At 35.5% G+C, this 15,421-nt stretch overlaps 3 protein-coding genes across 4 annotated transcripts in view; all 3 read right to left on the reverse strand.

Annotated features, from left to right (window-relative positions):
- The window catches only part of LOC109723332 (putative 12-oxophytodienoate reductase 11), a 9,017-nt gene extending 5,237 nt beyond the window's left edge, over positions 1 to 3,780 (reverse strand). Inside the window, exon 1 of the mRNA XM_020251666.1 lies at positions 3,562 to 3,780. Within this exon, the coding sequence (XP_020107255.1) occupies positions 3,562 to 3,620 (59 nt within the window). The 5' untranslated portion in view covers positions 3,621 to 3,780. The remainder of the gene's footprint in view (positions 1 to 3,561) is intronic.
- LOC109723247 (12-oxophytodienoate reductase 1-like) lies at positions 5,183 to 12,275 on the reverse strand. 2 transcript variants are annotated; one of them, XM_020251554.1, is made up of 6 exons: positions 12,189 to 12,275; positions 8,354 to 8,633; positions 7,960 to 8,231; positions 7,373 to 7,546; positions 6,827 to 7,302; positions 5,183 to 5,431 (listed from the first exon to the last, which is right to left on the reverse strand). In XM_020251554.1, the coding sequence occupies exons 2-6, from the start codon at positions 8,410 to 8,412 to the stop codon at positions 5,315 to 5,317; spliced, it is 1,098 nt and encodes a 365-aa protein (XP_020107143.1). In that variant the 5' UTR covers positions 8,413 to 8,633; positions 12,189 to 12,275; the 3' UTR covers positions 5,183 to 5,314. The 2 variants fall into 2 exon arrangements, with proteins under 2 accessions (XP_020107143.1, XP_020107142.1); XM_020251553.1 differs by lacking the exon at positions 5,183 to 5,431 and having other exon boundaries at positions 6,578 to 7,302.
- On the reverse strand, positions 14,011 to 15,173 carry LOC109722766 (12-oxophytodienoate reductase 1-like). Its single transcript, XM_020250897.1, has 2 exons — positions 14,814 to 15,173; positions 14,011 to 14,743 (listed from the first exon to the last, which is right to left on the reverse strand). Exon 2 carries the CDS (start codon positions 14,688 to 14,690, stop codon positions 14,151 to 14,153), a length of 540 nt encoding a protein of 179 aa, XP_020106486.1. The 5' UTR covers positions 14,691 to 14,743; positions 14,814 to 15,173; the 3' UTR covers positions 14,011 to 14,150.

The raw sequence follows: 15,421 nt of genomic DNA on the forward strand, positions 1-15,421 counted from the left end.
TTTTTTTTTTTTTTTTTTTTTTTTTTTTTTTTTTTTTTTGCTTCTTGGCTAATTAATTAGCCCAATGTATTATATATAATGTTAAACCAAAGATGTACTCAATAGTAATATATTTATAATTCATACTCTAATAAATATTTAAATCTTAATTGATTTATCTCCAATAGATTTAAATATTTATTCTAATCTAATTAGATTCATACTCTAATTAATATTTAGATTTTAATTTATCTCCAACAGATTTAAATATTAATTATTATTTAACTAGAATTAATCAACTACAAATCTAACCAAATCCTAACATTCTCCACCTTGGTTTGATTTGTAATCTTCAACCACTGCGTCGAGCTTACCATACAAGCTCTACCTTAAGCTTGTCTCATCCGCTCGATGTTGCCACGTCCGTCGCCTCGCCTTGAGCGACTGCACCTCTGCGAACTTTCGGAACCCAAACCGTTTTCGCTTCTGTTTTGACTGTGCTTCCATTCAGAACGTATAAGTTTCTGTGCTTGTTTGCCACGCACACGACTTGACCTCGTTTTTTAACCCTCATAGTTCCACCGGAAGCCGAAATATCGCAACCTTTCGAGTCCAACGCACCTAACGAGATCAAATTCCGTTTCAATCTAGGAACATGGCGCACACCTGTCAGCGTCCTTACGACCCCATCGTGCATTCGGATCTTCACCGTGCCGACTCCCAAAACTTTGCACGCCATCCCGTTTCCCATCAGAGTATTTTCACCATTAATTGCCTTATAGGTGGCAAAAGACTTCTTCTCCGGACATACGTGAAAGGAACATGCCGAATCAAGCACCCACGTGTCATTTGAAATTTTACCACCTCCGGTCGCTGCATACAACACATCAGAATAGATGATCTCCGATTCTGCCGCCTGCGCCGTCGTTGAAACCGTCTCATCCTGGTTCACGACAGTTTTCTCCTTTTGTCGTTTTAACTCCTTCAGATCATTCTGAAGTTTTCGACAAATGCGCTTGATATGCCCTTTCCTGTGACAGTAAAAGCACTCCACCTCAGATAGCGGCTTTTTCTGTCGATCTCCGGTCGCGGATATTATCGCATCCTTCTTTGTTCTCTCCACCAAAGCAGTATTCCAGCTATGTGTGCCGGACTCATGAGTCATCTTCCGCATCTCGTTGGAGAGAAGCGCCGCCGTGACCGCCTCCACGCTCATGGTCTCTCTGCCATAAAGTAACGTGGTCACCAGATGCTCATATGTCGTCGGCAGCGAAGATAGTAAAATCAGCGCCTTATCTTCATCATCCAGATTTACTCTGATGCTAGTCAACTGGGCTACTATCTTGTTGAACTCGTTAAGATACTCATGTAGACTTGCCGCTTCCTGCATCCGCAGCGTAAACAGTTGCTGCTTCAAATACAGCCTGTTCGTCAAGGATTTGGTCATGTACAGATCTTCTAATTTCTTCCACAACTTCGCCGGTGTCGTCTCGTTGGTTACGTTGTAAAGAACCTCATCTGCTAATGATAGATGAAGCGTGCTCAATGCCTTTCGCTCCATATTCGTCCATGCCGCATTCGTGACCTCCGCCGGTTTCGCCTCCTTTCCGTTCAACGTTTCATCTAACTCTTGCTGTACGAGGATCGCCCGTATTTTAATTTGCCACAATTCGAAATTGTTCTTACCGTCGAACTTCTCGATTTCGAATCTCGTGGTCATCTCCGTCTATCTCTCCCGCAGATCGGTAACTTTCGGCTCTGATACCAATTTTTGGGACTCCGGTACTCGCTCCGGTACCGGATCTTGTGAATTCGCAACCCGCTCCGATACCGACTGTTAGGATTCCGCAACGGAAGGGTCGAATCGTATTTTTATTATAAACCCGTTTTCTCAGTAGAAACTGATACAATCAGAAAAGAAAGAAAAACCAAAATAAAAACTATGCGGATAAAATAAGATTCATTAAATAAGAAAATATTACATCTGATTCCTCTTCTGCAACTGAGTAATTACAACCTGATCCCTCTTTTTGAATCTTTCCTATCATTCTCTCGTCTTTTATAAACCTAAAAAACTACCCTTCATTGGCACATATGCACTAGGTGCACTTAACTCACTAACTCTCTCTCTCTTTCTCTCCCTTTGTGGCACAGCACAGCCACGGTTCTCTCTGGCAGCCGTACTCGTCTCAGACTCTTTTTTTTTTTTTTTTTTTTTCTTTGCTTCTTGGCTAATTAATTAGCCTAATGCATTGTATATAATGTTAAACCAAAGATGTACCTAATCCTAATATATTTAGAATTTTTACTCTAATAAATATTTAAATCTTAATTGATTTATCTCCAATAGACTTAAATATTTATTCTAATCTAGTTAGATTTATACTCTAGTTAACATCTAAATCTTAATTTATCTCCAACAAATTTAAATATTAAGTCTTATCTAACTAGAATTAATCAACTACAAATCTAATCAAATCCTAACATCAAAGAGCATATGAACTAAACTTCAGATTTACAGTCCTACAATCATCAACTGCATGAGTAACATAGGATTTTTTTTTTTTTATTTTTATTTTTTTTTACTAAAAGCGAGCTGGTGTATCAAAATATTCATTTCACAAGGACTAAAAATGATTTAGGAGCAAGGCTTTATCAAAATTTTTTTAAAAAAGAAAAAAATAGCTTAGGGTGTGTTTGGTTCCTATAAAACAACTCCAAATTTTTTTTTCTGCATAATTTTTTTTTGCAAATTTACATGGAACCGGACAGCTCCTTACGAGTTTGCTTGAGAAGCACACATAACATAGATATAATAAAAAGATTAATTTACTAAATCCAGGAGCGAAGCTATGTGGGGCTGAGGGGGGCCATACGCCCCCCACCTCCGTCCACCACCAGACTTTTCATAATTGGCATAATAGGCATAATAGTCTCTTTTATATAAAAAATAAAAAAATATTTATTTATTTATTTTCAAAAGTATATTGATTAACTTATTTTTTAAAAAAGTTCTTGGCATTAACATAGTGCTCTCTTAACTCTTAATTTATTTTTATTTTTCTATTTAGTACCTTCATAATTTCTAATTATTTTAAATAATTTTTTATTTTATTAAATTAAAGATTATATTGAATTTAATAGCTCCGTCAACTAATATTCATCAATTACCACAATTATATTTACTAAAAATTAAGAAATTAAATCATTGATTGAATTACTATTAAATTTAGCAAATTTCAAAGTTATTTGAGTGAAATAATATAAATAAAATAATTAGAAGTTAAGTAAATATAAATAAAAATGGGGTAATTTTGTTTATTTGCTAAAATTTTGATTTGTATATATTTTGGTTCTCCTTATAATTGACTGCTAGCTTCGTCCATAATTGAGCCCGACTATTATACACTAGCTGAAATTAATAAAATTTAATAAATCTGATCAGTTTCTATTAAAAATAAACTATTTTCGTACCATTTTCATATAAACAAGCTTAGGGGGGAAAAAAAAAATGAAAAACTCCACATTAAGTCATTAAGGGAACGAAAGTGGTAATAAAAGGAAGAGAGGAGTGATTGATACCTGTGGGAGAGATCGAATTTTCCCATCTTGTATGGAGTTAGAAGAGGAGTAGATTCCATTTTTTTCCTTTTTTTTTTTTTTTTTTTGATCTTTGCCTCGTGAGTTTCTATGGGAGCAAACACAGCGCAGGATATATTTGTAGATAGAGGTACCGGCGAGAAACGGATCTTACCCGCAATCCGTAGCCTCCAAAGTAGAAAGTCTTCTTCGCAACCACCATGCCACAGAAGATGTGCTCCAGATTAATTAAAATATTTAAAAAACTGCTGTAATTTCATGCAGTTTGTTGACATACGATGGAATATCGTAATTGTTACGTTGGTGTCTTCTTTTGAACTTGGATTAAACAGATTTTTTATTTTATTTTATTACTACTTTTTTTGCTCTCTCGCCTTTTCCGAGAAGTTCTTGGTAGAGGTAGGCCCAAAACAGCGCGCTACGTAAATAGCACGGTACTTAAAAGGGTGTAAGAAAATTCAAAAGGGACAATATTGTTCAATACCTAAGAGTAATACGTGAATTAGCTAGAAATATATCTATCTCGCTCTCCAGTTGCAGAACAACATAACTCTTGATTTTGTTTTTCTGCATAAATTATTTTTACCATTCGATTTTTTTTATTTGTTGTGCATATATATATGTATTGATAACACATAAAGGAGGATCCATTTAATTTCCAATTATAATCATAAATGAAATAGTTGTTGCGAAAAAAAAAAAAAGTTACTACCGAAGCGCATCCAATTGCCAAAAAATTATGATTTGTTCCGAGCAAAATCCGATCAAACCGAACTAAAAGCTTTCTAAAGTGCATATTACAACAGAGTACCCTTCTGGATAGCTCATGTTGATTTTTTTTTTATTAACGTACATAGTGTGAGACGTCATATAAATTTACCCATGTATCAATAATCTGCAGGAGACTATTTTTGTCGTGGACTCAAATCATTTGAAACATGTTGCTTGGTATGTCGAGATTCACAATGGAGAGGGATCTTGTACTTCCAACCTCTGTGGTAGAATTGAGCTGTTCCACCTTAGTGGTATTATTTTACCTCTAGAATCTCAACCACTCATTTTCTTTCCTTTTTTTTTTTTTTAAAAAAGAGAAGTATACTATGTTATTCACTTTATTTAATCTTTTAAGAATTGAATCTAGTTGAAATTCGAATTTGTGATCTCGCGGCCAACCATAAAATTCTTTGCCACTAATATGAGGGGTGGTTAGCTCGCCTCGATATTATTAATTTTTTTTTTTTAAAAGATAGTAAAATATTTGCTTAATTCATTAAGTAAGATGAATTAAGTTGCAAAAGTAAGGCAGCAAAATCTCGAAAAAAAAGATGTCGTGAGAAGATGCCCCACTCTATTGTTATTTTATTGTATCTCGGTTCAAAGTTATTTGGTCCGGATATAATTGCTAGGCTATATTGTGACTTCAAAATAAGTTTATTTTCTAAATGAAATAAACGAAGCGGTAGCATGCTACCTTTCTCTCAAACTTCCTGTTTTCCACTAGCTGCTGGGATTTAAACAAAACAAAACCCTTTCCACCGTACGAACCATGCTGATGAAAATTTCACCGCAAAAGAAACAATCGAGACAACAATACTTCCCCTGTAAAATCACTTTATTCATGATGCATGTATAGTGTAAACAATGCCATGTTACATGAGGAAAACGAACAATCCCAACTCTACGTACCACTCTTATATCACTAACATTAATTAACAAAACAAATTGGCAAAAAAGTTCAAGAAGAAGACTCGAGAAATGGGTAATCTGTGTACCCAGTAACAGGATCAGAAGTGTAAAATGTCGCTCTATCATACTGATTCAATGGCGCATTAAGCTCGAATCGCTTCGGCAAATCGGGATTAGCCAAGAACAACCGGCCATAAGCCACAAGATCNAATTAGCTAGAAATATATCTATCTCGCTCTCCAGTTGCAGAACAACATAACTCTTGATTTTGTTTTTCTGCATAAATTATTTTTACCATTCGATTTTTTTTATTTGTTGTGCATATATATATGTATTGATAACACATAAAGGAGGATCCATTTAATTTCCAATTATAATCATAAATGAAATAGTTGTTGCGAAAAAAAAAAAAAGTTACTACCGAAGCGCATCCAATTGCCAAAAAATTATGATTTGTTCCGAGCAAAATCCGATCAAACCGAACTAAAAGCTTTCTAAAGTGCATATTACAACAGAGTACCCTTCTGGATAGCTCATGTTGATTTTTTTTTTATTAACGTACATAGTGTGAGACGTCATATAAATTTACCCATGTATCAATAATCTGCAGGAGACTATTTTTGTCGTGGACTCAAATCATTTGAAACATGTTGCTTGGTATGTCGAGATTCACAATGGAGAGGGATCTTGTACTTCCAACCTCTGTGGTAGAATTGAGCTGTTCCACCTTAGTGGTATTATTTTACCTCTAGAATCTCAACCACTCATTTTCTTTCCTTTTTTTTTTTTTTAAAAAAGAGAAGTATACTATGTTATTCACTTTATTTAATCTTTTAAGAATTGAATCTAGTTGAAATTCGAATTTGTGATCTCGCGGCCAACCATAAAATTCTTTGCCACTAATATGAGGGGTGGTTAGCTCGCCTCGATATTATTAATTTTTTTTTTTTAAAAGATAGTAAAATATTTGCTTAATTCATTAAGTAAGATGAATTAAGTTGCAAAAGTAAGGCAGCAAAATCTCGAAAAAAAAGATGTCGTGAGAAGATGCCCCACTCTATTGTTATTTTATTGTATCTCGGTTCAAAGTTATTTGGTCCGGATATAATTGCTAGGCTATATTGTGACTTCAAAATAAGTTTATTTTCTAAATGAAATAAACGAAGCGGTAGCATGCTACCTTTCTCTCAAACTTCCTGTTTTCCACTAGCTGCTGGGATTTAAACAAAACAAAACCCTTTCCACCGTACGAACCATGCTGATGAAAATTTCACCGCAAAAGAAACAATCGAGACAACAATACTTCCCCTGTAAAATCACTTTATTCATGATGCATGTATAGTGTAAACAATGCCATGTTACATGAGGAAAACGAACAATCCCAACTCTACGTACCACTCTTATATCACTAACATTAATTAACAAAACAAATTGGCAAAAAAGTTCAAGAAGAAGACTCGAGAAATGGGTAATCTGTGTACCCAACAACAGGATCAGAAGTGTAAAATGTCGCTCTATCATACTGATTCAATGGCGCATTAAGCTCGAATCGCTTCGGCAAATCAGGATTAGCCAAGAACAAGCGGCCATAAGCCACAAGATCAGCATAACCTTCATTAACCACTTTGTTCCCTTCCTCTCTATCGTATCCTCCCACGGGAATAAAAGTTCCATTAAAAGCTTTCCTCATAGGAAGAAGCCTATGAGGGATTTGGCGCCGCCCTTCGACGATACACATTCGAGGCTCAACCATATGGCAGTAGAGAATGTTGTACTTGTTTAGCGATTTGACCATGTAGAGCCCGAGAGCTTCTGGATTTGAGTCCCAGCAATCCATGTAGTCGGCGAAAGGTGAGAGCCTTATTCCGACTCTGTCAGCTCCGATCTCCTTGACGACCGCCTCGACGATCTCTAGCGCAAAGCGGCACCGGTTCTCAAGGCTCCCCCCGTACTCGTCCGTTCGGTCGTTGGCACTGTCCTTCATGAATTGCTCAATTAAGAAGCCGTGCGAACCGTGGATTTCGACCCCATCAAAGCCTGCAAGTATGTAACAGTAGTGTGAATGTGAAGTTTTGTGGTAGAAGTTTTATGTTACTGGAGAGATTACCAGCGTCGATGGCATTCCTTGCGGCAAGTCTGAAATCGTTGACGATTTGGGGGATCTCGTCGGTTGTTAACCGTCGAGGGGGAGAGTAGGCCTCCACAGTGCCATCAGGGTGAGTTTGAGGTGCAATTTGCTTGTCCGTGCTTGAAATTGGTGCTTGCCCATTAGGCTGGTAACCTATAAATTCACAACAAAATTAGGTATTAGAGGATCATGACCAATCAAACTTTATCGCCGTTAATGCTATGCTCTAATTAGACTCTGCACTAACTATTCATGAGAGCCTAATTTTGGCAATGCTTGTGTCTGCTCTACAATCCAAGAGCAACAACAATGTGGCCTACATGCAGCCATGCATAAAACTATTTATCTGCAACTCTATCTTTACTATGAAGTAGCTATTTTCTCCAAAATTCAAGCTGCTGAAGATGGAGCGGAGTTTCGAACATATTATGGTCAGCATGGGATCTCGAGTTTTGGGTGATGGTTTAGAACGTTTTGCTATGATAGCATGTCAGGCAGACTTTTTACTTTAAGACATTAAGTAATTAGAAAACAATATTGAAACTACCAAATTGAGAAACACGTACGATATGCAGAAACCCTTCCAACATGCCAAATCTGGCAAAAGAAGACACCACCCTTTTTGTGCACAGCATCCACAATGGGCTTCCATGCCTCCACCTGCTCCTTAGTCCATATGCCTGGGGTGTTTGGGTAACCCTGGGCTGTGTCTGAGACACCTGTGGCCTCAGCAATCAGAAGCCCCCCCTTTGTTGCCCTTTGAGAGTAGCACAAAATGGCATGTGGCTGGGGAACATTTCCATAGGATCTTGTTCTTGTTAATGGAGCGAGAACAATTCTGGGGCAAATATAAAACACCAAGTTTTAATCTTTCACTCACAAAACAACAGCAAAAAAAACTATATATAAGAGAGAGAGAGAGAGGGAGAGAGAGAGGGAGAGGTAATTAAAGTGTAGCACCTGTGGGAGAGATCAAATTTGCCCATCTTGTAAGGAGTGAGAAGAGGAATTGGTGCCATCTTTGATTATTGATCTCTATGTACCTCTGTCCTCTATTTTCAGTTTCTCTTCTTGCTTTGATTTGTTTGGTCTGTTTGGTTGAAGCAAACAGAGAGGGAGAAATGAGCATTGGCTTGTTATGGTCGCGAATTAAGAATCGGGTGCACCGGGTCCACAGTGCCAGACCGTGCACCGTGACAGAGTATTCGATGGAGGTAGAAATAAGTCTTTGCTAATACAGCTATACCAGATAAAACATATTCTAGATCAATTTCATTGTGGAATACAAAATGAAAAAAAAAAATACTGATATACATAATAATTTATACTAAAATAATATTTTAAAAACTATAATAATGAATTTTTTTTTCGGGCAAAATAGTTTAAGGGTGCGGCGCATGGAACATGTGGAACAATTGTGCATGCCATAGTTTCTACACCGGCTCTTGTTAAGTCGTCCCCTGATAATCATTCCTAAGCCAGCGACCAGCGAGTACGTTGGTCTTACCAAATTACATCGTTTTGGAAAGGGAAAACTTCAAAAACCTCACTGTAGTTTCGTACTTTTTTATTTTAGTATTCTGTGGTTTAAAGTATATCAAATTAGTATCTATGATTTCGCACTTTCTCACTTTAGTATCATGTGATTTAAAGTGTATCAAGTTAGTACTCTGTGGTTTTATTTTTGTATCAAGTACGTACCGTGTGGTTTTATTTTTCTTTTAATAAAATATTAAGCCACATGGTACTAAAGTGAGAAAGTTTGAAACCACAAGGTACTAATTTGATACATTTTAAACCACAAGGTGCTAAAGTGAGAAAATACGAAACCACATGGTACTAATTTGATACACTTTAAGTTATAGAATATTAAAGGAAAAAAAAAATTAAAACAACTACAGGGGTATTTGAAGTTTTTCCTTTTTGAAATATACCAATATGGTCACAAAATTACCACGTAAATCACACACGCTTCTTTGAAGAGAAACTCGAGAAATTATGAATGAAAATATTAAGCGTTCTTGCACTGTGGAAATAATTTGTATAATATAAGAGAAACTCGAGAAATTATGTATCCTACAGTTGATGCATGCCCGCTTCAGAGCAACCCTCTTAACAAATTATAATTTTTGTTCTATTAATAAAATGCTGAAATAATTTTATTTTAAAAATAAAATATCCTTTATATTTTATGCACGACACTTTTCGAGCCATTCATTTGCACCTCACAATCGAGCGGCAATTTTCTTTTGACTTTTTTTTTTTTTTTGAAAAACTAGGTAGCAAGCTACCGTCTTCATTCATTAAAAGAAATGAACTGAACATATAAAGATAGAATAGCTTAGGTCTCCTGAAAAAACAAAAAATTAACAAAAAGGCCAAAGAGCGAAATTGAGGGGAGAGGAAGAGAAGGAGGGTAAGATTAAGATTAAGATTAAGACTAATATCGCTTAAGGTCAGCACGGTCCGATTGCACAGTAGAAGAATAACACGTTCTAGTGACCGGACAGCATTGGTCGGAATTGCCTAGAAAACGAAGTTTTTTCTGTCCCTCCAGACCACCCATGAGATCGCAACCAGAAAGATTAGGCCTTGTGTTCTCAATGATTTGACAGGATTTGCAGCTAGTCCGGCCCAAAGACTTTGGACGTCGCCAGAGGTGTCACCAGGCGCGTCCAATCCCTTCACATTGAGAAATAGATATCGGACATAGACGCAGGTATAGAAAAGTATTGAGAGTGGGTTAACACGTCTAGCTGAGATATGGAACGGACATTGGAGTTGTGCCAACCATACTTTGTATTGATGTTTTGCGGATCTCTTTGTTATTGAGAACTGCTTAACACTATTGAGCAAAAGAATAAAAAACGAAAGTATATATAGGTGCACTTGTTTATTTTTCAGTAAAACTGTTGAACTGTAAAATTCATATCTCAACCTAATTTATAAGTAATACATTTTTTCTCACACGAAATTTTTTTATGACACTTTCTAACTGCACGTAATATGTAATATCCTGAATTCCAAATGAAACCATAATAATTTCTTTTTCAAAAGCCCATGTACTTTATTTTTAGGATTAATGGCATATTTATTACATCCAAGTTTTAGTTATCTTATATATCCCTCCAAAGTTGTATAATTTGTAAATATATCTTCTCCGTTAGTTGGTTAGCTACAGTTGAGATTTTTTATACAAAATTAATTATTTTATTTTTTTATGTTTTATTTGAATTTTTAAATTTGCAGGTACTTTCAAAAGTTCATGGACATTTTAGTAATTTTGATTATGGGACTTGTTCTTGCACGGTGATCACCCACAAGTCTGAAGATGTTTGCACCTCATCCACAGCATGAACCGTAGAAAGATCTATTTGAAATTTAAATTTTAAAATTTTAAAATTTAAATTTAAGTTCAAATAAAGAATTTTAATTTTAATTTTAATTTTATGGAAAAAGCTAACTTTCTCTTTTAACTGGGTGAATGCAAACCTGACAACCGGCCAATTTTTTAAATAATCATTATGATCTTGACAGATCGACGGCCGAGAAGGTCTCTCTCTCTCTCTCTCAAAGAATATATAAGAAAATGTCAACTAATATATACCGCCACCGCGTCTATTGTAGTTGACTAAGACTTTGTTTGGAATTATAAAAAAATTATGTTACGTGCGATACGTTACGTACGGAGAAAGTACGATAAAAAACCGCATGTTATTATGAGTCGGTTACGATATATTTTTTACGGTCCCATTGAAAAACGCAGAATCATATCTTTATATACTTTTATCCCAACTCCATTTTAATTGATTCACATTTTCAACTAAATTTATTTTTAAATAAAATAAAAGAAGCAGATAGTATGCTACCTATCGCTTTAAAAAAAAACAATTGATGCTAACGAATAGATTACAACAATTGATACTAGTGGATATATAAATTAAATAATAATTTAGCCTCCTACTGTAAACGAATTAATCTAGTAGCTGAACTTCAGTAGTTCAAGGCATGTAGTAAACAAAAACTATCTTTCAAAAAAAAAAAAAGAAAAGAAAAGAAAAAGGAGTTATACCAAATTAACAATTAAAATACTAAAAAGAACTTTCTTTAAAAGAAAACAATATGATCTAGTTTTTCTTTAAATTAACCTTGCTAGTGAATTGAACTAGTCAAAGAGCATATTCATTGAAGAATTAATCAAACATGCATAAGAGCTAAATTTTAGATTAACAATCCTACAATCATATTGATCGTCCCTAGCACATGTGGTAAAAAATTTGGTGATTAATATTTGAGATTTCAAGTTCGAAACCTATTTGCTTCACATTTTTAACTACATTTATTTTTAAACTAAATAAACGAAACAAATAGCATTCTATCTATTTTTCTTAAAAAGAAAAATTAGAAAATTCTTTCTTTCCTTTTTTCCTGATAGTTAAGCTAGCTAGTGTATCCAAATATCCATTTCGCAAGAGCTACAAATAATTAATATAGGGCAAGGCTTTCTCAAAATTTTAAGAGAAATAAGGAAATAGCTTAGGAGTTTGATTGAGAAGCACACACAACATAGATATAATAAAAAAGTTTTATTGAACCTGATTATTATATACAAGCTGAAATAAATAAAATTTAATAAATATGATCGGTTTCTATTAAAAATAACTCTGCTAATTAGTATCATTTTCGTATAAACATGCTTTGGGAAAAAAAGACAAAAAGACAATATTAAGGGACCAAAGTGGTAATTATAAAGGGAAGAGTGAAGTGAGACCTCTGGGAGAGATCGAATTGATACCTCTGGGAGAGTGAAGCCTCTCTTCTTTTTCTTTATTTATTTATGCATTTTTTTCACCCTTTTCTTTCCCGTCTCTCCCTGTTTCGCCTCGTGAGTTTCTGTGGGAGCAAACACAGCGCAGGGTGTACGTATTTGTAGAGAGAGGTGGCGGGGAGAAACGGATCTTACCCGCAACCCGTAGCCTCCGAAGTAAAAAGTCTTCTCCCCAACAGCTATACACAAAAGATGCGTCCCAAATTAATTATAGCATAACACTAAAAAATATATATATATATTGCTGTACTTTGAAGCAAATTTGCTGACGTGTGATTGAATATTGTGATCGTGTATGAAATAACTGTGTTAAAAAATGATTTTTTCCCGCCGAATCCGATCCAATTGCCAAAAAAATTATGATTTGTGCCGAGCAAAGTCCAACTAATTAAACCAAACTAAAAGTGTTCTAAAATGCATACTACAAGAGAGTACCCTTCTAGATATATAGCTCATGTTGATATTTTTTTTTTATTAATGTAGTGCAAGGTGTCATATAAATTTATTCACATATCAATATTCTACAGTAGACTATATTTATTGGTATTCAAATCATATGAAAAATATTGTTCCGTGTGTCGACATTCACAATGGAGAGGGATCGTGTTCTTCCAGCCTCTCTGGTGGAATTTAGCTGTCTTAGTGATATTATTTTACCTGCGGAATCGTAGCGTCTCTCCTTTTTATTTTTAGAAAGACATATAATATACTATTCATTTTGTTTATTTTTTTAAAAATAAATTTAATTGAAAATATGAAGGATCTAGATTTTGAATTTGTGATCTCAAAGTACTAACTATAAAACCTTTTGCCACCTATATTAGGAGCGATCGATCAGCCTCTATATTATTAAATCTCTTTTTTTTAAAAAAAAAAAGAGTAGAATATTTGCTTAATTTATTGAGTAAAATGAATTAAGCTAAAAAATGAGTTAGCAAAACCTCGGAAAAAAGACATCATGAGAAGATGCCCTACTCTATTGTTATTCTCAACTATTCTGTTTATTGTATCTAGGCCCATAGTTATTAGATCCGGATAATAAAGCTAGGCTATGTTTTGACCTCAAAATAAGTTATTTAAGAAATAATTTATTTGTATAAAAATATTTTTATACGATTGGAAGAATTTAATTTTTACTCGATAAAATTTTTTGATATTTATAATTTGAGAGAATAATAAATTTTTTTTTCTACGAAGTGATTAATCTTAGTTTGAAAAAGTAATTTGAATACGGAATATGATACTCATTATAGACACTAAAATCCATTCTTTATTTACTAAATATTATATATTCATTGAGAAAATCGAACTAAATAAAATATCCAATACATTCAAATAGAATCTCAACCTAACCTGCCAGTTATCTACAAAAAAGCGTTTGCTAGAAGTTTGCTCAATTTTTTGCTTTTCACCTGCCTCCATGTTTTACTCAAAACCAAACAAAATTATTTCCACATCTATTTGCCTAATAAGAACAAAAATTATATGTACATAATTTCCAAGCTACAAGTTTGGAGACGATGCATATGGGCGCGCCGCGTGTCCCATAGGATGAGCGGGAATGGGCCCTTTCTCTTCCTTTGATACTCTCTCTCTCTCTCTCTCTCTAAAAACTCAGTATGCACGTTTTTTATTTTCTGTTTTTTTTCGGTTCCGCTTGTCTGATGGGCGATGAGGTGCCCATCCGCATGGGGACGATACGCATACAATTTTTGTCCGCCTAACAACTATCGTACGAACCATGCTGATGAAAATTTACCCACAAAAGAAACAATCAAGACAACAATACTTCACCTGTAAAATCACTTTATTCATGATGCCTGTGTAGTGTAAACAATGCCATGTTACATGAGGAAAACCAACAATCTCAACTCTACGTACCACTCTCATATCACTAACATTGATTAACAAAACAAATCGGCAAAAAATTCAAACAGAAGACTCGAGAAATGGGTAATCTGTGTACCCAACAACAGGATCAGAAGTGTAAAATGTCGTTCTATCATACTGATTCAATGGCGCATTAAGCTCGAATCGCTTCGGCAAATCAGGATTAGCCAAGAACAAGCGGCCATAAGCCACAAGATCAGCATAACCTTCATTAACCACTTTGTTCCCTTCCTCTCTATCGTATCCTCCCACGGGAATAAAAGTTCCATTAAAAGCTTTCCTCATAGGAAGAAGCCTATGAGGGATTTGGCGCCGCCCTTCGACGATACACATTCGGGGTTCAACCATATGGCAGTAGAGAATGTTGTACTTGTTTAGCGATTTGACCATGTAGAGCCCAAGAGCTTCTGGATTTGAGTCCCAGCAATCCATGTAGTCCTCAAAAGGTGAGAGCTTTATTGCGACTCTGCCTGCTCCGATCTCATTGACGACCGCTTCGACAATCTCTAGCGCAAAGCGGCACCGGTTCTCAAGGCTCCCCCCGTACTCGTCGGTTCGGTCGTTAGCACAGTCCTTCATGAATTGCTCAATTAAATAGCCATGCGCACCGTGTATTTCGACCCCATCAAAGCCTGCAAGTATGTAACAGTAGTGTGAATGTGAAGTTTTGTGGTAGAAGTTTTATGTTACTGGAGAGATTACCAGCGTCGATGGCATTCCTTGCGGCAAGTCTGAAATCGTTGACGATTTGGGGGATCTCGTCTGTTGTTAACCGTCGAGGGGGAGAGTAGGCCTCCACAGTGCCATCAGGGTGAGTTTGAGGCCCTATTTGCTTGTCCGTGCTTGAAATTGGTGCTTGCCCATTAGGTTGGTAATCTATAAATTCAGATCAAAATTAGGTATGAGAGGATCATCACCAATCAATCTTAAGAAACATTAATGCTATGCTCTAACTAGACTCTGCACTAACTATTCATGAGAGCCAAATTTTGGCAATGCTTGTGTCTGCTCTACAATCTAAGAGCGACAACAATGTGGCCTACATGTAGCTAGGGGTGGCAATCCAGCTCGCTATTCGCAAGCCAGCTCGTGTTCGGCTCAAAATGAGCTCGAGATCGAATCGCTCATTTAGTAAACGAGTCGAACACGAACTGAATTTTTCAGTTCTTTTGATAAACGAGCCGAACACGAGATAAGATCAGCTCGCTTGTGTTCGACTCGATAACAGCTCGAATACATATTTATATATATAAATAAATAACTATATATATAATATATATTTTTATTATTTGATTTTTAGCAAAAAAAAA

This window comes from Ananas comosus, linkage group 17 (genome assembly GCF_001540865.1).
Source record: "Ananas comosus cultivar F153 linkage group 17, ASM154086v1, whole genome shotgun sequence".
NCBI lineage: Eukaryota > Viridiplantae > Streptophyta > Magnoliopsida > Poales > Bromeliaceae > Ananas > Ananas comosus.